General features: G+C 40.1%; 1 protein-coding gene across 4 annotated transcripts in view; it reads left to right on the forward strand.

Annotated features, from left to right (window-relative positions):
• Positions 1 to 25,237, forward strand: part of LOC105283928 — an 80,087-nt gene that overhangs the window by 54,623 nt on the left and 227 nt on the right. Inside the window, exons 3-14 of one of the 4 annotated variants that reach the window (XM_011347059.3) lie at positions 3,236 to 3,492; positions 4,065 to 4,463; positions 6,634 to 6,887; positions 7,302 to 7,413; positions 11,124 to 11,278; positions 12,008 to 12,061; positions 12,145 to 12,419; positions 13,091 to 13,249; positions 17,903 to 18,079; positions 18,574 to 18,606; positions 18,884 to 19,130; positions 25,037 to 25,220. In XM_011347059.3, coding sequence (XP_011345361.1) covers positions 3,236 to 3,492; positions 4,065 to 4,463; positions 6,634 to 6,887; positions 7,302 to 7,413; positions 11,124 to 11,278; positions 12,008 to 12,061; positions 12,145 to 12,419; positions 13,091 to 13,249; positions 17,903 to 18,079; positions 18,574 to 18,606; positions 18,884 to 19,130; positions 25,037 to 25,220 — 2,306 coding nt within the window. The remainder of the gene's footprint in view (positions 1 to 3,235; positions 3,493 to 4,064; positions 4,464 to 6,633; positions 6,888 to 7,301; positions 7,414 to 11,123; positions 11,279 to 12,007; positions 12,062 to 12,144; positions 12,420 to 13,090; positions 13,250 to 17,902; positions 18,080 to 18,573; positions 18,607 to 18,883; positions 19,131 to 25,036; positions 25,221 to 25,237) is intronic. The other 3 variants (XM_011347061.3, XM_011347064.3, XM_011347063.3) reach the window with 3 other exon arrangements.

Genomic DNA, 25,237 nt, shown 5'->3' on the forward strand with positions numbered 1-25,237 from the left:
CTTAGAAATGCTTTATTACAAAGTTATAAACCAATATTGAAAAGAAATATCAGATAAGTAACAACGGATTTTTTCACAAAAATAAAAATTATCTACGCAATGATTTAGTGACGCATTTCAAAATGTTGTCCTTGCACATCGATACAAGCTAGACATCGACGTAGTACAGAATTTGTTACAGTACGACATTCCTGAAAATTTTGTTGCATCTCAGTAACTGAATTAGTAATTCGTTGCTTCAAATCTTCAAGCGAGATTACTTCTGTACTGTAAACTTTATTTTTTAAAGTTGCCCATAAATAAAAATCAAGAGGCGTTAAATCGGGCGATCTCGGAGGCCAGAAAACCGGTCCTCCTCGACCAATCCACCTATGAGCGTAATGTTCATCTAACCAGTTTCTAACTTGTCTAGCATAGTGCGATGGACAACCGTCTAACTGTATCCAGCTGTTTTGGCGAAGATTTAAGATTCTTTCCGAGCGTCGTCGGTGTCTTAGAGCTGAACGAACATCATCATATTCATTCATAGGTCGAAATGAACCCAAATTACGTAATTGCAAATGGGTATTACTAAACACAGAACTATCTGGTACTCTCCTGTTAGGAAATCTACGTTGACACTCTCGTACGGCAGCTCGTGCATTTCCGTCACAGAATCCGTACACGAAATGAATATCAGTGTATTCCTCATTTGAAAATACTTGGCATTCTGATAGTAATTGCTAGTTGACACGACGATTGAAATCTAACGGCTACTGTTGTGAAAGTAACAATCATACTGAATCGTTTCAACATAGTGAACATGAATACATGTGAATACACATAACATAAACATCTTCGACCTTCCAAATTCTACACTATGTTCCGTTGGTACTTATCTCATATTTCTTTTCAATATTGGTTTATAACTTTGTAATAAAGCATTTCTAAGCAAACTCGATATAAGAATTTTTTCTTATTTCCACTAGTAGAATATGCTCCCGCAGTTTGTCGGTTAAAACCCGGAACACCCTGTATAATAAAACAACTTAAAGATACATGTTTAAAACTATACTTACACAAGAATAGTTAAAAACTCGTTAAACAGTTCCACAATTAACGGTATATCAGAAACAATACTGATTGGGCATTTCCAATTATTTGGATTCCAAATGTGCAATATAGAAATTTCATATAATTATGATATTTCCGTCAAATAGCGGCCCGCTAATCCCGCGATTAATAAGTAATAATTAGCACAATACGCGGTCATATAAATACATAAATAATCGAATTAACATAATAATGAAATTAATATAATGCGACTGTAACAATAATATCTGAATTGCATAATAGCGCCATTCGAGATCGAATGAGATTAATCGAAAAAGCAATTGCTTTTTATATGCGGTACGATTAGATAAGAAGAGCCCGCATTAGGCCTGAATAAGTCTTCTTATCGGCTGCTTAACTTTCTTATTACTTCCTCCTGATCACGTTTAACATAGTCCTGCAACAAATTGCGTCTCGCACCCCTTTCAAAAGGCAAGATTCCCTCCGACGGTGACGATAAAGAAGCGGTTCATCGAAGCTGAAGGGAAATAAGTTGCGCCAGGAAGCAGAGATTCCACAAAGGACTCGCGCTATCACGACGATGGCGATAACGACCTACGAGACCCTTAAACGCTTTGACGATCCTGTCTCCCTCTCTCTCTCTCTCCCTCTGTCCCCTAAACCGTTCCTCAAACCGCGGCGAGGCCATACGGGCCATCTATAAAAGGATGTTTCAAAGTTACCCGCCCGCGCTCGAGATATTGGATGAGACGGCGGGCATATTGAATTCTCCCAGCCGAGTGGCACTCTAGGTACGTCCGGAATAACGTTTACCAGGGCCGATTTTCACCGAGAAAAGGGTGCAATTTACTTTCGGCCCGAGCCATTCTCTTCGTGGGAGAACGTCGGTTCGGGAACGTATCGAGACTGTCACGATGCCTTTGACGAGAAAATCGAATCGACGTAGATGCCAAAGAGCTGCGACCGCACCATTGCGCCCGCTACATCCCGACTAGAAATTTATCCAGTGATCCTGATCAGGTTGACCTTATTTTATTATCAGGTCCTGATAAGGTAAATTCATCAGGACCTGATCAGTCATGTAACGCAGCACAATAGTTAGGTCCTTATCTGGATATCCTCATCAGGTTTATATCGGGTTGAATTATTAAATCCTTACTACCCAGACAGCACCAAGTCGTCTAAAGGATTACTAAAACTTGATATTTTCGGTGAGTGTAAGAGTCCTTAGGACATATACTACTAGTATATGTTCTAAGTAAGAGTCCAAAAGAAGAGAAGATTAGAGTACCGGATCGATTTTCCAGATGGTTATTTGTAAGGTGCTAGCCAAATGTTTCTTGCGAGAACGTCACGCCTGACCTGGCCATCTATCGGTCGCTTGGTGAATCAGAGGCGAGAAACACACACTTGTGTTGATTTTTGTCTCTTATTGTTCCATAATCGAGTACATTGAAACGTATATGATATAAAAATAATTAATACTCGCAAATTAAGTAAAAATTACTATTCTTTCTACATTAAGTATATAACGTACATTATAATATGATAAACTACGTATGGTCCGATGTAGGACCAGATGTGGGAAACCTTTACCTCTAAATTTAAAAAAATATCAGGATGAAGGAATAAGATCCTTAGTAGGTACTAATAATGTAAACCTCAACAAAATTTGTACTTTGAAATATCAGGCATAACGTAAGAAGGTCCTAATATGCTCCTTATTATTTTAACCCTAAAAAGGTCATACATATTTGAACCTGATGAGGATATTCTTAGGTATACCTTATTCAGGATTACCTTACGCCAACCACGTTAGGTCCTTATAACATATTAGGTAAACCTGACAACATTTCTAGTCGGGATGTTGCAGTTGCTGAGTGCCATTGGCAGGTCGCCAAGAGACGGGTCTTTCTGTCACAGTAGTCCAGACTCGAGTCTGGATTCTTCGATTCCCGTCTGAGTAATCGTCTGTTTTTCCCATCCACCGATTCCTCCGTTCTCGTCCATTAAACGTATCGAAACTCCACGACTTTGCGAAGAAATGAGAAAAATTTCTTAATGAATGAATTGTTATAGACCCAAAGTGGACATTATTAGCAAATTCACTCTTTACTACGTAAAATAAGCCCGGAAAATGTGTCTGATCAGTTCTCGTTTTTGGGATTTTCCACGAGAGCAGTCTCCGAATTCGCCCAGGAATTGGGCGCCGCGATGGAGAGCCACTCGGCGAACGTGCGGCGTCTGGTTGACGAATTTCGCGGTCGATCGGGCGACGCAAGGATCGACGTCGGTGGTCTGCGACGCGTTTGGGAGAGTCTGCTGCGGCAAGTCGAGGCAGACGCGGCGTCTCACCTCGATCTGGCCGCGGTCCTGCAGCAACAATTGTCGAGACCCACCATAGAAGCGAGCTTTCATCGAAAGCTGCAGTCGAGGAAAGTAAGACCCTTCCTCTTCTTTGTGCGATTTATTAGGCACATGCAAAACTTTTAGTCACTTTTTTACACGTTTGCGCTTTTTAGATACGTAATATGCGCAATACAATTCAATCATCAAGATATGTGCCCTCGTGTTTGACGATTTTCTACCGTCTCTCGGGTAAATTTCGAATTCTTTTGCGGAAAAAGCTTTTTCATATCTCAGCCACAATATCACGAAAGTACGCACTATCCAGTTAAAGAGTACTGCATCGATTGCAATAAGTAATCCGAAGGAAGGCGCCAAGTCGTCGCGTGCGGAAAACCTTTCCGACCCAAGTTCGAAAATGAGTTGCTGAATACAAAAAGCATAGCTCACCGCGTTCATTATTGTTTTACGAAATTATGCTTGTCGCTAAATCATGGCATGCGATTAACAAACTTCAAAAACGTAAAAAACCGAGAATTTACTTCAAGTTTAAATAATACTAGAGCGCTGATGAAAAAGACTAAAACTTTTGCATTCACTGCCTTCTTTTTTTAATGCAAACCTTGTTACCTCCGATATGACGTAGCTGTGTGCACATTCCCCAGGTATTCGCGCATCGCGAGGCTTACGAGCAGGTGGTTAGCAAAACGGAGGAGAAGTTGCAGCGCGCCAGATTGGATTACAAGCGAGCCTACGCAACGTTGCTAACGAGCGAGGCTGGCAGTGGTGCCGAACAGGAATTGAAGCGCGCTTACTTGGAGTCGCACAACGCCTACATCCTGCAGCTACGCGCCACCAACGCTATTACCGAACGCTATCAGCTCCATTGTCTGCCGGGGCTGTTAGGCGAGATTGCCGAGGTCTACGAGGAACTTTGTGGATTGGCCTGCAAATGCATCTCCGGGATCTCCGAGGCGGCCAGCGAGCGCTCCGGCGAACAGTCCAAGCGTTATCAGGCCGTGGCCAAAGAGGCCCAGTCGGTCGTGCCGACCAACGATCTACAGGTATACCTATCTGTGTCCTCTTGAATATGTTGAAAATATCCGCAGAATTTCATAAATAATTGTCAGCCTCATCAATCATTCCTGAAATATATCGTGGGTAATTATGTACTTTAACGGACCCAGCCCCGATGACCTTGACCTTGACATATGTTGTCAAGGTCACCCTCCTGAGTGACCTTGAAGAGGTTTTAGCCGTCGCTCGTTGTTTATTAAAAAGTTATTAACAAAAGAAGTTTAATAATTTTGCACGAATTTTCAGCTGTCCACGCGAAGCAAGGACTTGAGTTTGACATATTACAAAGGTCACCTTCCTGAATAATCCGCACTAGGTTTCACCCTTCGCTCGTTGTTTGTTAAAAAGTTATTAACAAAAATGTTTAATGAATAAAGCATAATTGTACGATACCATATACGTTTACGAAAGAGTATATTTGATGGAATTTTAGCTTTAAATCAGAAATAGGTTTGGGTTAGGTTATATTTTCCGAAACTGGAGCCCCGGACACATACGCTCGTTTTCAGCCCGTTACGCGGGAGGGCGAGGGGAAGGGGCTTTGCCCCTCCCCCGCCGGAATCCGTGGCGTGTACCAGGTGATCAAAATCTGCACGGTGAAATCTGTTACACTGGCCCCGGCGGGGGGAGGGGCTTTGCCCCTCCCCCCCGCCCTCCCGCGAAGCGGGCTGAAAACGAGCGTATGTATCCGGGGCTCCAGTTTCGGAAAATATTACCTAACCAGGTTAGGTTAGGTTAGGTTAAGTTACAGCAGAGAATACTTTGTATTTAACTGTTTGTGCTTTTGGTTAAAGTGAAGAATACTTTGTACTTATATTAAAAGAAACTATTCTATATATTAACAATTCACTGCTTTAAATGACTTTCCTTTCTTCGTTCATATACATATTCGTCGTTTATATCTTTCAATATTCAATATTCTTTCAAAATAACTACTATATGTTCGAAATTTCTTTTGTTAATAACTTTTTCATAAACAACGATCGACGACTAAAACCTAGTGCGGGTTATTCGGAAAGGTAACCTTTGTAATATATGTCAGTATCATGTTCTTGCTTCACGTGGACAGCTAAAAATTCGTGTGAAATCATTAAACTTTCTTTGTTTATAACTTTTTAACAAACAACAAGCGACGGCTAAATCCTCTTCAAGGTCACTCAGGAGGGTGACCTTGACAACATATGTCAAGGTCAAGGTCATCGGGGCTGGGTCCGTTAAAGTACATAATTACCTATATCGTGTGCTGAGAGATTAGTGCTGAATCTTCCAAATAAGAATATCATAGATCTGTTTTTTATTCCTACACTGCTGAACTGATGCAATAAGTTAGAGTGAGAAGAAATATACTTGTCTCACTTTAACATATTGCACCAGTTCAGCAGTGCAGGAATAAAAAACAGACCCCATAACTCGACACTGTTAGAGAGAAGAAATACGCGATTCTCCTCGCTCGAATCTTTGATTTGGGGATTGGAAGAACGACGTTGACGGCGAGCATCTCATTTCGCGCGCTCGATATGTCAGTCGACATATCGTCGCCGAATTGATCGCATGCAGATACGATGCTCGTGACGATATGGACCGTGACCATTCGGACATATTGATCACGCATAGCAAATTGACGTACCGGGCATATATCCAATTTCGGCAGCAAGGTATCCGAGGGGCGAATTACAATCGTCGGCATCCGGATGAGAGATAGAACGAAACCGGGCGGGCTGATTAAAGTCGGCCATATCCACTAGCCGGGATAGAGGCATTCGGCTATCAACAACTCGGGATCGAGTTGCCTCGCCTCCGTCCGGTGGATTAGCTTGTTCAGCTGACCGAACGTTGGTATTCCCTGATTTGTCCTCCTCAAACCGTCGCCGAATCGCGGCATTCTCAATCGGAAATGCCGATTTGTCACTTAAAGCGTGTCCAATTCGCGTCGCCACATTTCCAGAAAAATATTCTTAATGATCATTTACCGACGAGTAACGATAATAAGTATTCAGCTGACAATTTTATTTCGAGACACTTGGTACCCGATTTATAATAACTATAAAAAATAAAAATAAAATTGTAAACGTCAGCTCGTTGTAAAGATACTTTGTTAGCGTCGAAGTATTTATATTAAACTCGATGAGAGAAGAACAATGCGGAATGTTATTTAAGGCCTTGGCGCGGAATCTGTCCGCGAACGCGACACCACGCAAGCCACCGCGACGTCTGTACGTCGCACCGGCACCACCCGAGCAGGTACCGATGGAGAGGATCAATCAAATACCCACGCTCAGGGATGAACTGGTACCAACGGGCACCAGTACGCTTCCATTGATGGAAGATCTTAAGCACGAACACGACAGCCTCACCCAGGAAATAGGTCGACAACAAGACGCTCTGGACACTTTGGTGCGAATGCAACGGAAGTATGTACCACCCTTGATGGCGCCTATTTATTCGCGTATCGTCGTTAACGGCGTTTACCGTTTTAGGGATGGCCCTCTATATTGATTAAAAATAAACATTTATTTTGTTCTTACGCACTGCCTACGGAGGCATTATATTTTATTATGCGCGGATTTATTTACTTTGTTTTATTCACTTTAGAGTGCACTGATGCAAAACACAAATGTTTGATGTCCGAGAAAACGTGGATAACAAAGTGAACAAAAGCTCGCTTTGTCATCTCTGTGGTCAACGTCATTATGCGCGTGATGTATTCCTTAATTCCATCAGCGTGATTATTCACACACACACACACACACACACACACGAGTAGAGTTTCTAATCTCTTAAAGGGAAACGTACGGTGGTAGTTACTTTGTCACTTGCTGTTGCAGGAGTGCCGAGAGTAATCTGTACACAAAAGTGGCCGAGCTGCAGGAAGATATTTCACTGAAGCGTTTTGACCTCGGTGTAGCGCAACTACGTTTAGCCGCGGTGCAAGCACAGGTACGCATATATATATATATATTCTTTGTTTTTCTTTGATTAGCGACCACATGAAATTATGAGACATTTGTTATTTTATTCCTGTCTATACATCGTATATTTGTTCGTCTCCGTGCAACAAGTGCAGTCGTGTTTCGCTCAGCTTGTTTCAGCCTACGCGTAATGTCTAAAATAAATTATAGTCGCTCAATTATTAAAGAGTGTCGAATTAAACAACAAATAGGATATTATCACGTAATAAAATTAATAATAAAACACAAAGAAATATGAAATATAAAATAGATCATATAAAAGGCCATTACCAATCTTTTACCGAGCCATTACCGAACTTTTATATTAAAAATGATGGCTCTTAATAAGGCAACTCATCGATAAAGATCGATAATGGAATGATCTCTCACGTGTTTGGAACGCAATTAATAACGTAATGGACGGTATTTTATTTGATCAGTAAAGTCGCGGATAAATCATAAACGAACGCGACGTCGAAAATGGTTTATTCGTTATCTCGGGAACTCGGGTAAAGCGGAATTTTCTGGGCCACGTGATGTTCGCAAGCACAAACGGTTCATCTGCCGAAAGTTCGGTAGCGGTGGTGGCTCGTGCCTATGAACCATTCACTGGCGATTGGTCCATTCACTGGTGCGCCTCGGCCTAAACGCCGAATAAATAGCGGTACGCGCAATCGCACGACATGCGCCCTCGCAACTGGGTCATCGGCGAGCACGAGCGTCTGAAAATCCATTCCCGGCCTCGCCGACGAAGAGAGAGAGAGTGTCCGTCTATCCGGGTCAGCAAGCGGGATCGTCGTCGCTGTCATCGTCGCCGTCATCGTCATCACGTCCAAACGATGGGCTGGACTACGTTGCGCACGCGAGTCGTTAGTATTTCTTCCTCGGCTCGACTTATTTTTGTGGACCGCCACTTCCGTAAGGCCGCAAGACGCCGCGTGCACCACCAATGGACTCGCTCGACGAGCACATCGACACGAGCAAGGTCGTCCTGGTGGTTGAAAAGTGCCCGACAGTGCCCTTGGTGTCCGTGGTATTGTTAAGAACGCGGTCCTGATGATCGATGGATGCACCCGGTGATGTTTTCTTAAACAAAAATACAAGAACGCAGCAGGCGAAATAGGAGAATCGATTTCCAGTGATCGCATTAGAGCGATCACCTCCACCGAAAGCTTTTGATTAATAGTACTGATTTTGTTACATCGAGAGCGATTTGATTGGTTCTACTTTTAACAATCTTCACGTTAATATCGAGAGTGCTTTTTGTTTTTAACTAATAACGGGTTCGGGTGATAGCCCGATTCTATCAGCCTACAACAACAAGATCAGCTGTTCTGTTCGTCTGCATATATCTGTTCCACGTAATTTCGTTTAGTCGTGTTATCAGCTGGAAGAGATTAAAAACCATGGTTATTTAGACGCATTTTAATTTATTTGATTTACATAATACCGTGCATTCTATAAATCAAGTTGAATGTGTAGTTTAGATAATATTCACGCTCGCGCGGAGGAGTTGCTGAACGAATAAGGAGTTGTTGGTGAAATCGAGCACAAAGGTCTAATCTTGAAACAGCGAACAATGGCTGTATACTGGCTGTACACTCTCAATGACCATCCGGATCAATGGAAATTGACGTGCATGCATTGTTAATGAATTTATTCTTGTATCGTTTATAAAATAGGCCAATGATAGCGAAATCTCCATGGAAACGTTTCAACAATGTACTATTTCAGTTTATATCGACGCGTTATGCTTTCAGGATAACTCCGAAATATTGCAGAGCCGTGTGCAGTTATTAGCCATCAAACGTGATCAAACTGAAAGTAACGCCATAGCAACGTCGACGTAGGCTAAATTTATTCCGAGTCACGTGTCTATAATAAGAGTCACTTTATAACGAATGCGAATACACATATTGCATAAAGAAATGTACAGTGCTGCAGTTATGCCGTTTCTGGGTGACCCTAGTGCGACGATAATGGACTCATCTTTCACATGAGTACAGCGGTACATGAACTTATACGGAGTTCTAAATCGTCTCTGCCACTATATACGGATTCATTGATCAATATCACAAGTCTGTGTCTCATTGGTGATTTTATCTGTCAGTTTAATCACAATTACATCCGTCAGATTTTATTTCGAAGCATTCATTCCTCGAAAGTTTAATTGCTCAAACTTTATAAATGTATTGGGTCGTCCGGAAAGTTCGTGCCGATTTTTAATACATGGCGTTGGAACATGTCTGAATATATCAATGTTATTGAAAACATACGATTTATATACATATGCTTAAAGGTGACATTTCAACGCATCTTTAGGAAAAAAGTTCTTTCAGATAAATTGATTCGTGTCAGTTTTGTACTCTTTTGAAGATGGAAGAAAACAAAAAACATTTTAGACACTTGATGCTTTTCTATTACCGGAAAGGCAAAAATGCCTCACAAGCAACAAATTCGATATGTTCTGTTTACGGAGAAGGCGCTTTAGCTGAAAGAACCGTACGTAAGTGGTTCGCTAAGTTTAGAGCTGGTGATTTTAACCTTAAAGACCAAGAACGCTCGGGCAGACCTCTACTACTGATGATGACCAAATCAAGACACTGATCGAGAATAACCCGCGCTACACGACACGTGAATTAGCAGAGATACTGAAAATATCGAAAACCACTGTCCACGATCATGTAGTGAAGCTTGGTTACGTAAGTCGCTATGATGTATGGGTTCCGCATAATTTGGCCGAAAAAATTTAATGGATCGCATTTCCATCTGCGACTCGCTGTACAAGCGCAACGAAAACGTACCATTTTTGAAGCAATTAGTGACGGGTGACGAAAAATGGATCATTTACAACAATGTAGAACGAAAAAGATCCTGGGGTAAGCGAAATGAACCAGCATTAACCACTCCGAAAGCCGGCCTTCGTCCAAAAAAAGTCATGCTCTGTGTCTGGTGGGATTGGAAAGGAATCCTATATTATGAGCTCCTACCACACAACCAAACGATAAATGCAGATAAGTACTGCTCGCAACTGGACGAATTAAAGACAGCGATTCAGGAAAAACGTCCAGAATTAGCTAATAGGAAGGGCGTCGTGTTCCATCGGGACAATGCCAGACCTCATGTTTCTTTGACTACCCGACAAAAATTGTTGGAGTTTGGCTGGGATGTGCTACCTCACCCACCGTATTCACCAGACATTGCACCTTCAGACTTTCACTTATTTAGGTCTTTGCAAAATTCTCTTAGCGGCAAGAACTTCAACTCTTTGATCGACATAAAAAACCACCTTGAGGAGTTTTTCGCCGAGAAACCTAAGAAGTTCTGGGAGAATGGAATCTTCCAGTTGCGTGAAAGATGGACAAAGGTTGTGAAACAAAACGGTGCATACATAAGTCAATAAATATTTATCGACATAAAAAAATGTTGCCTTTGAATTTTCCTTCAAAATCGGCACGAACTTTCCGGACGACCCAATATATTTCGAAGTCTCTCTCTCGGAAATCGTAATCTGAGACTCTACATTTCACGAAAAACATAATATACTCGCGATAAGATCATAAGTATAATTAATATTATTAAGATCAGAAGAAATAAACGTTTAATAAATTATTACTTAGAAGTGTCGTATGAATGTAGCGATTAAAGTGTCACATGCAGATTTACGTTGTATTTATAAATTATCTATAAACTTTGTAGAAGGAACTTTTTGGGGGCGGAGAAGCTGGTCAACCGGACGGGATGGCCAGTCGAAAGATGTCAAACGGCTCGACCGGAAGCCCCAAGCTCAAGTGGTTAAAGGCCTTCAAGAGTTTGAAGACCAGCACGCCCACGACACCGCCGCTGTCCGACAAGTGAGCTACTTATTTCCTTTTTACTAGCCATTTCCAATTTCCATTGTGCATGCCGCGAGAAACGTCGACAAAATTTCCGACGTGACGGAGATGATTCTCCATGGTTCTCTGGAGTCATACCCGGCAACCATGGCCTTTCTCTTCCACTCGTAACGAAAGAGAACCATTTTATTCGACAAAGAGCAAATTCAATTGATTCGTATTTTTCTATGTGTGTCTCTCTCTCTCGTGTTTAAATTTTTCTTAGACATCGCTAAATAGAAAATAGCAGCGTCTTTCGACGATTAGCTGTATTCGCTTTATCGTGATAACATAGACATAGCTCTGCAAATTTTTAGAATATATCGAAATTAGCGAAGCTGAAGCATCTAGAGATGTGTGTGACGCTCTTACATTGATGTGTCGGTTAAATTAAATCACCCGTGAGAGTTTCGCAAGGAAAGCTTCTGTTTGTACCTCGCAAACAATGTCGCGAGGGAAACGTTGTCAAACAGCACAAACGTAATTTTTCTTGCCGTACTTTCGCACGTAGAACGCAACGTTGTTAAAATTAATTCGCGCGACAAGACGTGCGGTTTACGTCATCCGTGCCGACTCGACATACGCTTCTACTTTCGCGTGCCTCGCAAGTTTCCTCGCAATTAAGCGAACGTTACGTTAGATTATAGACGTTAGAAAAGGACTTTGAATAACCGTAGACACTGTTTTGCGAATGCTCGACTAATAAAGAGGAAAGCAGGCGACCATGTACCACGCAGTTTCCACCGTCGTCGCCATGTCCAGGTAAGTTTTTCCAACTGAACATCCATCGACGCTTGCAGTTGTGTCCGGGACACCCCTGAACAGAGGAAACGTTGATATTACAGGAAGAGCCTGGAATCCGAGGGCGGACACACCTGGCGCGAGTACACGTATCGCAAGATCACCCCCTGCGATGCATGCGGCCAGGTGCTACGCGGTCATAGTCGCCAGGGGGTACGATGCCGTGGTTGTAAAGCGAACGCGCACACAGACTGCATCAACATGATACAACCGGCATTATGCCCGAGCTTGGCGCCGAAGAAAAGCGGCGGTATACCATTGCTACGCCGGCAGAAAACGCAAGTGGCCTCCGACGAGGTACCGACATCGTCCGAGCACAGTGAGTACGAGAATCAAATGCAAGAGGGGTTCGAGCACCCTCACCGTTCCGCCGCATCCCCTTTGTCCTCTCATCTTTTTTTCGCTGCCTCCGACAATCAGCGACAGCCCGCATTGCGAAAACATCTCCTCGGTGAATGACCCGCGTTTGAACGAGTCGATCGATTCTTCGATGACTCTCTTATTCCTCGCCAATTTGACCCGGATTTGCCGTAAATTTAAAAAATAATGGGAGGATATGAAGAAGATTGTTTGCGATTGTACAGAATGGAATTTGGCACGATGATGTATCATAAAATTGAAATTTCCTCCTTTTTCGAGAGCGTAAATATATTTACTCTATTTTTAGAAATTCCAGATATCACATTCAATTGCAAGCTTCAACTGAAGTTTTTCAATTAAAAGCTTTCGAATCATCCAGTAAGACTCATTATTTCCCATGGAGCACCTCTCTCTCTCTGCATTGTGATATAATTCGCGAAAGTTTATGAGTGCCATTGCAAAGCCATTCATCCCGCGTCATCCCCCGTCATTCGCCAATGCAAATACAAAAAAGAAAAAAAAGAGAAGAAGAAGACAGATCGAATGTGAGCGAATTTTGAGCGCGAATATCACACGTGAATCCGTCGATGCGCTTTTGCATTGCTATGTCTCTTTATCCCATGTGGGCAGACGTGGACGCCATATACCAGGTGCTGAAGCAGGCAGGCGAGATCCGTGGAAACTCGACAAATTCACCACCTACGCCTCCCACAGCAGAACATCCCCCCTCCGGGGCAGCACCTTTGTCAGCGAGGGCCTCCTCCCATCCCTGTTCCTCATCCACTTCTGGTAAGATACATCACCGCGATGCCCGTCGGCCTTGGAACATGTGTCGAACAGCCCAAAATATTTTTCACATCCAGTCGCGGATTACTTATGCGCGTAAAACACTTATTATCTGGGACATTAAGCTTTCTTATATTCAGAACTTTAACAGCAATTTTTTAATGAGATACTTTTTCCCTCCATAAACTGCAAATATTTTAATCCACCGATAGAGAAAGGCTCATAAAATTCAATACTCAACACAATAGTTTGATTTTGATAACCGAAACTGAAATATACTGAAATTATTGGGGCATATCGACATAGTACTGGAGCGAACGTGTTCCTTGAATGTCCGTTCTATTTTTGTAGTTCAATTTGGATGCATATTGGGTGTCTAACCAATTATTTTTTTCATTCAAGGTAGTCTCTTTTATTGAAACGTATAAATATTGAATCTTTTTGTACTCTCTTACGTTATCTTAAACAAGGAGATAGAAATATACGTTTAATTTATACGATACATTATCATTATGTTCTTTTCTTCATTTTCTGCGCAGTAAAAAAACGCAATCTCAGTATCAAAAATCAAACACACACACGCACACACAAAAGTGTTTATCTCTATGGAAAATGTTTTTTCTTTCTATAATATATTATATTTCTATCCTCTTATCTATTAATCAAGTTGCTCTTATACAGTCGCATTTGTATATATTTTTTTCTCCTTTTTTTAAGCACGTGTACGTATTTATGTGTTTGTCACGTCGCTTGTACTCCAGTATAATCAGTTCCAAGGTCTGAAGTCACTCTATGTGCTTATAATGTAAAACCGCTCGTCTTCTTCAGGGACATGACTCGTAAATTCGCACTCTTTATCGAATCTTGAATGTATTCCTCTCTTCTTCTTCTCCTTCGTCTTCGCCTGTTTCTCGGTCTTTTACTTTTTTTTTATTAAAACTTCTGCTCGTCAGTAAAGTTAATTTGTTCGATTTTTAAGAAGTAAGTCGCTGACATTATTATTAATTGTTATTTGATATTATTACTACGTTACCTATGTTAGCTACGTAATCTAATGATCTTTTTCTGAGCCGAATTTATCGTCGTAGTCGTCTTTCTTCGACGACGAAAGAAACACCATCGCTTCTCTTGACTTTATCTCATCGCTTATCGTAAAAACTTATTAAGCTTCCATTCCAAGTCATCAAGTTCATTAGCTTTCTCCCACATGTTTGAATAGTATTTGCGATACATCTGCGATAATAATAATAATAATAATAATAATTAATGAATACGTATTACGATAATTAATAAGAGTATTAGAGCAGAAAATATTATTTCAAAACTTTCTTCTTCTTTCGTTATTTAATTTGTTTAATTATTCATTTTTTATTATATGTTGCCTTTATGATAGCAAGCACGCGTATAGATGTAATGCACATCTCTTATTGCGTAATTTAAAACATGATATATAATGAGAATATTCTTACATAAGTAAAGAAAAGGAAAAAAAGAATATGAAGGGATAACTCCACAATCGAAACGGATAACAAGAAGCGAATAACGAAAAAGAGGATTTCCACCGACTAACCCCGAGGGCAATAACATCAAGATTTCCGGCCTGCGCTAATCCTTAACGAACATCATTAATGAGGATCCGCGAGCTTGAACGATTCCCATAACCGTTGACAACTTTAAGACTCACAAGACCAACTATAAGAGAAATCGAGAGAGAGAGAGAGAGAGAGAGAGGGAGAGAATGGAAGTGTGAATCAAGGTCTGATCGTTTGGCAGAAATCGAAATATTCTTTGATCGCTATCGTTGTGAAATTTCATTGATCAGGACGCGGTAGCGGCGGATCTACTTCCGGTACACGACCCTTCGGACAGCCCTTGGTTTTGATGTCGCAGGAATCGTCGTCGCCACCGCCGTCAACGTCAACTTCATTAAGAACATCCGAGATGGACATGCAAGCTCAAGCACGCGGTGTCAATAAAAAACGATGACGACCTGTCGCTCTTCGTCTCGCGTCAAATGCGAACGATATATTCATGCAAGAATGCGGTGCATTTCCGCAAAGAATCTATGCAAAATCCACTCGCGAGAGCAGTCATTTTCTTCTTCGCGTTTTATTTATTCATTTCTTCCTTCATTTTGTTCCCGATATCTTTTTGAAATGTCCGGAAGGCGTCGAGGAATATTGAATACCTGTACGCGCGGGGATAATGTTCTACTTAATGATTTGATGACGAGCTCGTCACGTCTCGTGGAGAGGCGCTCGAGGAGCACTGTTTCGCTGTCATTGATTAATAGTCGCTAACTAACGACAATTACGAAGACAACGAGTATCAGATGGATGTGCCAACGTCGAGAGTAAAGGTGGGCGTCGATTTCCAGTCGGTGGTATCGATCCGCCTGTACATATAGGCCGCCACCTATTTTGTATATATAACGACGATCGAAAAGCACATTTCACGTGCAATTCAACGATCGAATGCGGACGCATCCTCCATGTAGGATAATTAAGTAAATGTTTATTCGAATCATCAAGATATTATAATTAGATCAAGTAACGTGAAAAAAGGAAGAGAGAAAGAAGATACACCGGATAATGCAGAAAATGCACGAGAATTACATCGGATTACGTGGAAGAAAGAGAAGAGCGCAAGCATGCACTTCTGAGTCGAATCGATTCGCTTGATTCTCCCGAAATAAACACACATACACACACATACACACGTTTACACATTTACGTAAGCCATATAAATTTTGATTATATAAATCTTCCAGTGAGATAAACAAAAACAGGGAGAATAAAATATTATTTTTGCTTAAATATTTTCCGCAAAGGATACGTTTCACGTTACACTATCGACTTTAACAAATATTAAATCGCGAAAGTGAATTTATCGCTTGAACGAAGAGAAGAGCAATCGCGCTTTGTGGTTCGTTGCATGTATATGTAAATAGGATCGACGGAATACAGTTTACACGTTTTGCTATCAGTTTACATTCATACAACGCGGCTACTTTCGTTTTTACGCGATAGCGATAGCAAACAAAGCTATTGTATCGATTTCCTTACTGCACAATAAACCTCTTTATTATTGTAACGAACGAAATTTGTTTCGTTCGTATCAGTTTCTCGCGCGCGTCGCGTTTATCATCATCTCCGTTATCGCGCTTATGATTTTAATTCGCGTGATTAGCAATGCAAGAAGAAGAAGTAGAAGAGAAGAAGAAAAGAAGAATTTTACGAATGCAATCTAGAATTGCACGGAGCATAGAGCATATAATTTATCATTTAGGAAATCGTGAGTCTTCCTATACGCAGATGTTGGGTACATGAACTGCAAATTTGCTCCCCGACGTAAGAAAATGTAAATATTGTAAATAAATATGTCTGTTTCCGCAATTTCAGAATTTTTCCGGGTTTTTTGTGCGAGTCGTGTCCCGCCATCGTTACGCTTCCTGTGAGCTTATTTCAGTGTATAAATTACGTTGAATAATTAGCGCACTTGTAAATAATAAGTTGTTGTGCTTATTCATGCAACTGACTACTTCCATACTCGACGCTGACGACCGCGATTATCCCTCTTAATTAGATTAGAAAAATCGCGATTTTTATAAAAAATCTTTGATATATTCTAAAATTATCATTCTCTGGAACTAAAACCCTAATAAAAAGTAACATTATTTATAATATGTTTTGTATTTTTAGAAAATTGTCTGATTCGTCATACACCCTCAGAAAGGATTTCTGATAACAAGACGAAAAATATTCTTCACTAATTTAATCGTATTACAAGTATAAAAAATATGAAAATAAAACAATTTTTTATTTAAATCAGTAATTTCTATTCTTCTCTCTCGAATTAAATAACATTGTCTTACTGTCTCGAGACAAGAGTAACATGTACAAATTTATGCTTATATATCCTTGTATGTAGAATAATTTTATATTAGCGCCACTTTATAGTAGGCTTTGTCCATGTCGACGCATCATTTTCTCACGGTCGCTCGTCGACTCGGCGCCGTCCTTTATTCGGATAAAACGGCCAATATTTATGTGTTGCAATCGAAAATCGGGAAAGTGTTTCTGTTATTTACAACGAATAAGTGCAATACTCTACAAGAAATATTAAAAGACATGGAAATGTAAGTAAGTATATACAATATACTTACTTGAGAAATAAGATTCGAGATAAGACATTTCCACTTATTCATTGTAAATAACAGAAACACTTTCCCGATTTTCGATTGCAACACATAAATATTGGCCGTTTTGTGCAGATTCTACAAATTCTCTTAGAAGAATAGAATAAGATGTCTTTTAGATCTCACAATATTCTGAAATCAAGAATATTGTGAACTCGCTAGAAATTTGTATCTAAATCCTTCTGAGAAAATGAATGAGACAGCACCAAGATTATTTAAATCTAGATTTTGGAATTTTCTATTCAAGATTAAAATACGCTTCTTTTCAATAATAAATATGATTGTCGCTATAGCGATCTTATTTTATGATAGATTAAAGAGTAATAGCATTAAGTCCAGAAATCTTTTCTGTGGGTGTAGTTACGTATTATCGCTCGGTAGTAGTTACTCGATGTCAGCGTCGAAGTGTCGATCCTCTTATCACGGATAATGTCTCTAACCGATTATGAAAAATCAAGCGCCACACAGCCCGCAACGTAGACGCGAGAGGCTGAATTTGAGGATGAAGAGCCTTAGCCTGGACTCACCGGAAGGTACCTCGCACGTTCGGCATCGTCCACGGGACTACTATGCCGCGGGCACGAGGGAAACCACGCCACCCCGACACTCTGACAGCGGCAGTATTAACAGGCTGTGTGAGTAGTTACAAGTTCCGTATGAATATTCCAATATCGCACTAGGTCGGTGCATATAAAATGGCCGCTTTGCAAAGTTACTTCGAGACTCTAATTATGCAACTATTGTAAGTTTGCAAATATAATTATGTTTTATTATTCTGTCTTCAGCTAAGTTTGTGCGAAAGTGCGCACTTCGATTATAACATCAATAAAGTTTTTTAATGTGTTCGGTTTTTATTTAGAACGTACATTAATGTGTTTACGTATTAGAGTTCTCTGGGTTTCTCATATCTTAATTCTTAAAAGATATGCTTGGGTTTTTCAAATTCCCAAGAAGTTTTAGAAACTTTCTAAAGTTCGCAAGAGATGTTAGAAAACTTAAATCGTTTTATTTCATAATTTGTAATTCAAGCGAAAGAAAAAGAGGATAATGAGAGCACTTTATATGATAATATAATATAAATCCAAAATCTTCACAGAGTCGTATTAACGTCGAAAATAATGAATTTCAGTACGCGGAATTCAACATCCAAGATCATATGAAGGTGCGAACGAGCTTTTATGATGTATAACCCATTTTCCCCCTTTGAAATCCCTGCATTTTCTTAAGACGACATCCAGTAAAACCCAAATGCTCTTTCCGAAAAGCTGTAGAACACGTCTATTATGTTTGAATTAGCTCAAATGTGTTTAAGTGTCCCCGAATTATTAATTATCCGACCATCGATAGACAGAACGGCCATTTCACATGTAACAACCTATAATTAGTTGAAAAATTATATTTTCACGAGCCGCGGACTCGCATGCAAATATCGTTTGCAGCACCCTGCAGCCCAGGTCAGGGCGCCATGCACAAGCACGTGAGAAGCGCTATCAGGATGTCGAGCATGGAGTTGCCGGACGAGAACGAAAAGTCGTATTCGTCGGCGAGCACGTCGCCGTGCCCATCGCCGCACACCAACAACCAGAACCACCTGAATCCACCAGGCAAACGTGTACTACCGCCGAACAACCTGTATGTCGTCCTGTACAATTTTGAGGCACGGCATCCCGACGAACTGGATCTCAAGTAAGTCGACCTGCCTCGCGCGATAAGCGAACTATTAGGGGTGTGATTTAGTTTTGAGGGTTTTTTTGCTCAAAAACGCATGTATTTAAATATGATAATGAATGAATACCTTAATCAAAATATTTTCCTTCGTTTTCTATAACTTTTTCCCATCTTTCTGGCAAGAGATGGATTCCACCACGATAAATTCACTCTTCTTTACAGTTGATCCATTCGTCGACGAATTTTCGCATTTCTCCCAAATTATGAAAGTGTGTATCCTCTAAAGCGTGTTGCATCGACCGGAACAAATAATAATCGCATGGAGCAATGTCCGGGGAAGACTTGCCATTCAAGCTCTAATAGTGTTTCTTTCACTGATAACGCAACGTGAGGTCGAGCGTTGTCACGAAGAAGAATCACTTTCCGTCGTTTACTCGCAATTGGTGGTCGGTTTTGGTCCAATGCTTGCTTTAACTTGTACAATTGGTGTCGATAACGTTCAGCCGTGACAGTCTCGTGCGGATTTAACAGCTCATAGTACACTATCCCACCAAATACAGAGCATTACTTTTGAACCGTGAATGTTGCGTCTCGGAGTGGATGTTGATGGTTCGCCTGGATCCACCCATGATTTTCCGCGTTTCGGATTATCAAAATAGATCCACTTTTCATCCCCAGTAACAATCCGAGACAAAAGACTCTTCTTTTTTTGCCCGGCGATCAACGAAATGCAAATGTTCAAATGGCACTTTCCGATAATTGATGTCGAACCCATTTCCCTTCCTTCTGAATTTTTCCCATTTCATGTAAATGTTTGGTAACTGTTGTACGATCAACGTTTAATGCTCTGGCAAGAGATGGATTCCACCACGATAAAATCACTCTTCTTTTGAGTCGATCCATTCGTCGACGAATTTTCGCACTCCTTCGAAATTATCAAAGTGTGTATCCTCTAAAGCGTGTTGCATCGACCGGAACAAATAATAATCGCATGGAGCAATGTCCGGGGAAGACTTGCCATTTTCAAGCTCTAATAGTGTTTGTTTCACTGATAACGCAACGTGAGGTCGAGCGTTGTCACGAAGAAGAATCACTTTCCGCCGTTCACTCGCAATTGGTGGTCGGTTTTGGTCCAATGCTTGCTTCAACTTGTACAATTGGTGTCGATAACGATCAGCCGTGACAGTCTCGTGCGGATTTAACAGCTCATAGTACACTATCCCACCAAATACAGAGCATTACTTTTGAACCGTGAATATTGCGTCTCGGAGTGGATGTTGATGGTTCGCCTGAATCCACCCATGATTTTCCGCGTTTCGGATTATCAAAATAGATCCACTTTTCATCCCCAGTAACAATCCGAGACAAAAGACTCTTCTTTTTTTGCCCGGCGATCAACGAAATGCAAATGTTCAAATGGCACTTTCCGATAATTGATGTCGAACCCATTTCCCTTCCTTCTGAATTTTTCCCATTTCATGTAAATGTTTGGTAACTGTTGTACGATCAACGTTTAATGCTCTGGCAAGAGATGGATTCCACCACGATAAAATCACTCTTCTTTTGAGTCGATCCATTCGTCGACGAATTTTCGCACTCCTTCGAAATTATCAAAGTGTGTATCCTCTAAAGCGTGTTGCATCGACCGGAACAAATAATAATCGCATGGAGCATGTCCGGGGAAGACTTGCCATTTTCAAGCTCTAATAGTGTTTGTTTCACTGATAACGCAACGTGAGGTCGAGCGTTGTCACGAAGAAGAATCACTTTCCGCCGTTCACTCGCAATTGGTGGTCGGTTTTGGTCCAATGCTTGCTTCAACTTGTACAATTGGTGTCGATAACGATCAGCCGTGACAGTCTCGTGCGGATTTAACAGCTCATAGTACACTATCCCACCAAATACAGAGCATTACTTTTGAACCGTGAATATTGCGTCTCGGAGTGGATGTTGATGGTTCGCCTGAATCCACCCATGATTTTCCGCGTTTCGGATTATCAAAATAGATCCACTTTTCATCCCCAGTAACAATCCGAGACAAAAGACTCTTCTTTTTTTGCCCGGCGATCAACGAAATGCAAATGTTCAAATGGCACTTTCCGATAATTGATGTCGAACCCATTTCCCTTCCTTCTGAATTTTTCCCATTTCATGTAAATGTTTGGTAACTGTTGTACGATCAACGTTTAATGCTCTGGCAAGAGATGGATTCCACCACGATAAAATCACTCTTCTTTTGAGTCGATCCATTCGTCGACGAATTTTCGCACTCCTTCGAAATTATCAAAGTGTGTATCCTCTAAAGCGTGTTGCATCGACCGGAACAAATAATAATCGCATGGAGCAATGTCCGGGGAAGACTTGCCATTTTCAAGCTCTAATAGTGTTTGTTTCACTGATAACGCAACGTGAGGTCGAGCGTTGTCACGAAGAAGAATCACTTTCCGCCGTTCACTCGCAATTGGTGGTCGGTTTTGGTCCAATGCTTGCTTCAACTTGTACAATTGGTGTCGATAACGATCAGCCGTGACAGTCTCGTGCGGATTTAACAGCTCATAGTACACTATCCCACCAAATACAGAGCATTACTTTTGAACCGTGAATGTTGCGTCTCGGAGTGGATGTTGATGGTTCGCCTGGATCCACCCATGATTTTCCGCGTTTCGGATTATCAAAATAGATCCACTTTTCATCCCCAGTAACAATCCGAGACAAAAGACTCTTCTTTTTTTGCCCGGCGATCAACGAAATGCAAATGTTCAACCGGTTCGCAATGGCACTTTCCGATAACACAGGCCGACATTTTTAGATTTTTTGTCTGCTGTTTGACTATAAAATATCATTTTCGATGTATTTTTTCACGCTGAACACGAATCCGGCCGCGAAATTGCTCTATGACGTCAGGTTTTTGAGAAAAATGAGGTTAAAAGTGTCAAAAGTGACGTTTTTTGCCATTGTTATGAATTTTTCGCTGGTAAAATAAATTTTATTTTTTACTTTCGTTTACGTCATCTTAAAGTGCCAACTTTTATCTTTAAACTCGATTTTTCGAAACTCCGTAGGATTGTTTTTCGCCGAGTTAACCACTCCGCTGTCAGACGAACATTTCGGCCTCCGTAGCACTCGATTTTAAGTATTTATGATATTAAGTTATTAAGTTTATATGTGCCTATGTACTTATATAATATCTTTTTAATAATTTAAAAATAAAAAAAATGAAATTATAAAAAATGAAAATTAAAATGATAAAAAATGGTAAAACAATTTAAAAACAACAAAGCTAAAAACATTTTTAAAAAATCAAAAGAGTGTGATGTAGGCTGCCTTCACGTGGTGCACTCTGGTAAACGTAGAAGGTTTGTAAAATCGCTCCTACTGCGGCTAAACGGTCTACGAACAAAGAACATGGTGCAGGATACTGTGTTTGCATCAGTAAGGTATAGTTAATTTTTGCTCGTGTAAAGTACATTATACACAGAAGATTTAAAATGCCAGAATCTCATTTGGGGAAGCGAAATGTAACCCACCCAGAAGTAAAAAAAACAGTATATACCAAATTTTATTGAAATTCTAATAGTTTTACAAATTTTGGTCCGCCATATTGGATCGGCCAGTTTTAATTTTTAAAATCTTATTTCAGAATTGGATTCAGCGACCTCAAAAACCTTCATATTAAAATCATTATTATCCAGTTCTGAAGTTTTGTTCTCCAACTACATTTTTGGCACGAAATGTTCGTCTGACAGCGGAGTGGTTAACTCGGCGAAAAACAATCCTACGGAGTTTCGAAAAATCGAGTTTAAAGATAAAAGTTGGCACTTTAAGATGGCGAAAACGAAAGTAAAAAATAAAATTTATTTTACCAGCGAAAAAATCATAAAAATGGCAAAAAACGTCACTTTTGACACTTTTAACCTCATTTTTCTCAAAAACCTGACGTCATAGAGCAATTTCGCGGGCGGATTCGTGTTCAGCGTGAAAAAATACATCGAAAATCATATCTTATATTCAAACAGCAAAAACCATGTCGGCCTGTGTAATTGATGTCGAACCCATTTCCCTTCCTTCTGAATTTTTCCCATTTCATGTAAATGTTTCGTAACTGTTGTACGATCAACATTTAATGCTCTGGCAAGTTCTGAAGTGGATCGTGTTGGATTTTCGTCCAATAATGCTTGCAAATCTGCATTTTCAAGCGTTCTTTGTCCTTCACATCAGTATCACCACTTTTAAAGCGTCTAAACCAGTATTCACACGTCTTAATTGATGGTGATTCTGCGTCACCATAAGTTTCCACAAGAATTCTATAACCCTCAGCGGCAGTTTTCTTTTGATTAAAAAACAAAAGCAACGCATGTCGAAAATGCTAAAGAGCTTTCGGAAGTTGCATTTTTACGATGATATAAACACGACTGTTATTGCATCTATTGCTATAATGCTACTAAATGGCATGGATAATGTCAACACCGTAAGAAAGAACAGTTATCGGAAACAGCTATTGGAACAAACTGACACTACAGCCATCTGTTGCAAAACCCTCAAAACTAAATCACACTCCTAATAGAATTTCTCAATCTCTTTTTTTTCATCAATTAACCGTTGCAGTAATCACTCAGTGCAGTTAGGAATCGAAGATATGCCATCATATTATAATCATTATTGATCGCGTGTGCATTTTTAGTAATAATAATTGAGTAACTTTATTGAGTGCACTGTTGCTATCAAGAGACACGGTGATGTCTCCTGCGTCAAATTACTGTCGTCATCTGGCGTAAGATACAGCTGCTTCATCATTGCTTATGCTTTTGATTGATTTATCGATCGATATATTGCCGTACCGATATTATACTCGAGATACTTGATTTTGCCGTCCACACAGGAATATATGAATAAGAATTTTTACGAAGGTATAGATTTACGATAACGGAGGAGCACAGGGGCACTTCGGCTAATGTCGACTCTTAAGATATATTCGGCTTTGCTAAAGATCGCATATACAAGCCAGTAATGTTCAACTAATGGTCCATAAATATGACAATTTGATTTTAATAATTTTAATAATTTTAAAAAGTTTAATAATCACCATATTTCTATGTGAAGTAGAAAGAAAGCATACGTTCCTTCGCGAATTAAGCATAAAGATTTTTATCATGTACTTACATATAACTTTACGAATTATAACGATTTCAATTCTTGATTTATATAGAGCTTTTAATAAGTTGTAATAACTATAGAATTTGAAAAAACTTTGCAAGTCTCGATAAGTTAAATCCCGACTAAGCTTAGAGATAAAAGAAATTAGTCGTCACAATGATAGAAATGTTAAAAATTCAAAATACTTGTAATACAAGTAAAAATATTATGGATCCAAGAGGGATGATGAAACTGTTAAATATTTTTTCATCCTTCATCTCTAAAGCTTCCGTGTATTTTATATGTGCATTCCATTGTTCAGAGATTTCGAGCTTTTCTAGAATATCAAACAAAACATTTTCATTATTGCTTATATTTGCCGACTATTTCGCGATAATTGACAAAATAGTAATTTACTATGTAACGGTGCTATTATATATTTTCAGCGCAATCATTACAGCGCGACATTTCAAATATACATATTAGAATAATAATATGTAAAATAAAATATAAAAATAAATTGAATTATTATTTAATTGAGCGGACTTAACACTACTATTTAAATTAAGGAATAAATGATTGAAGCATCGTCTGTCTTATGAAGTCTCATAGTGGCCGCTAATGATTAATATGTAAATATTTCTAACGATGAAATTGTCCAAAAGATCCACGTTATACATTTTCCCTACGATATAAAAATTGCAGACTTATTTTTAATTAAAGAATAAATTTGAGGTATAAAAAATAGCACAGTGAGATAACTTGAGTATGCTTTGTGCTGACAATTACAGGGCCGGTTACAAGGTCACGGTGATCGATAAATCGGAGAAGGATTGGTGGAAAGGCAAGTGTCTCGGTGGCCGTGCCGGTTACTTTCCAAGTGCGTATGTCATGCGAGTCGAATCCGGTCAGAAAACTCTTCAGGTCACGCGCAACCTTCAGCTAGCTGATCAAACGACCCTACTGCGAGATCAGGTATTCTATTTGTTCAC

The sequence above is a fragment of the Ooceraea biroi genome, chromosome 13 (genome assembly GCF_003672135.1).
Source record: "Ooceraea biroi isolate clonal line C1 chromosome 13, Obir_v5.4, whole genome shotgun sequence".
NCBI classification, from domain to species: domain Eukaryota; kingdom Metazoa; phylum Arthropoda; class Insecta; order Hymenoptera; family Formicidae; genus Ooceraea; species Ooceraea biroi.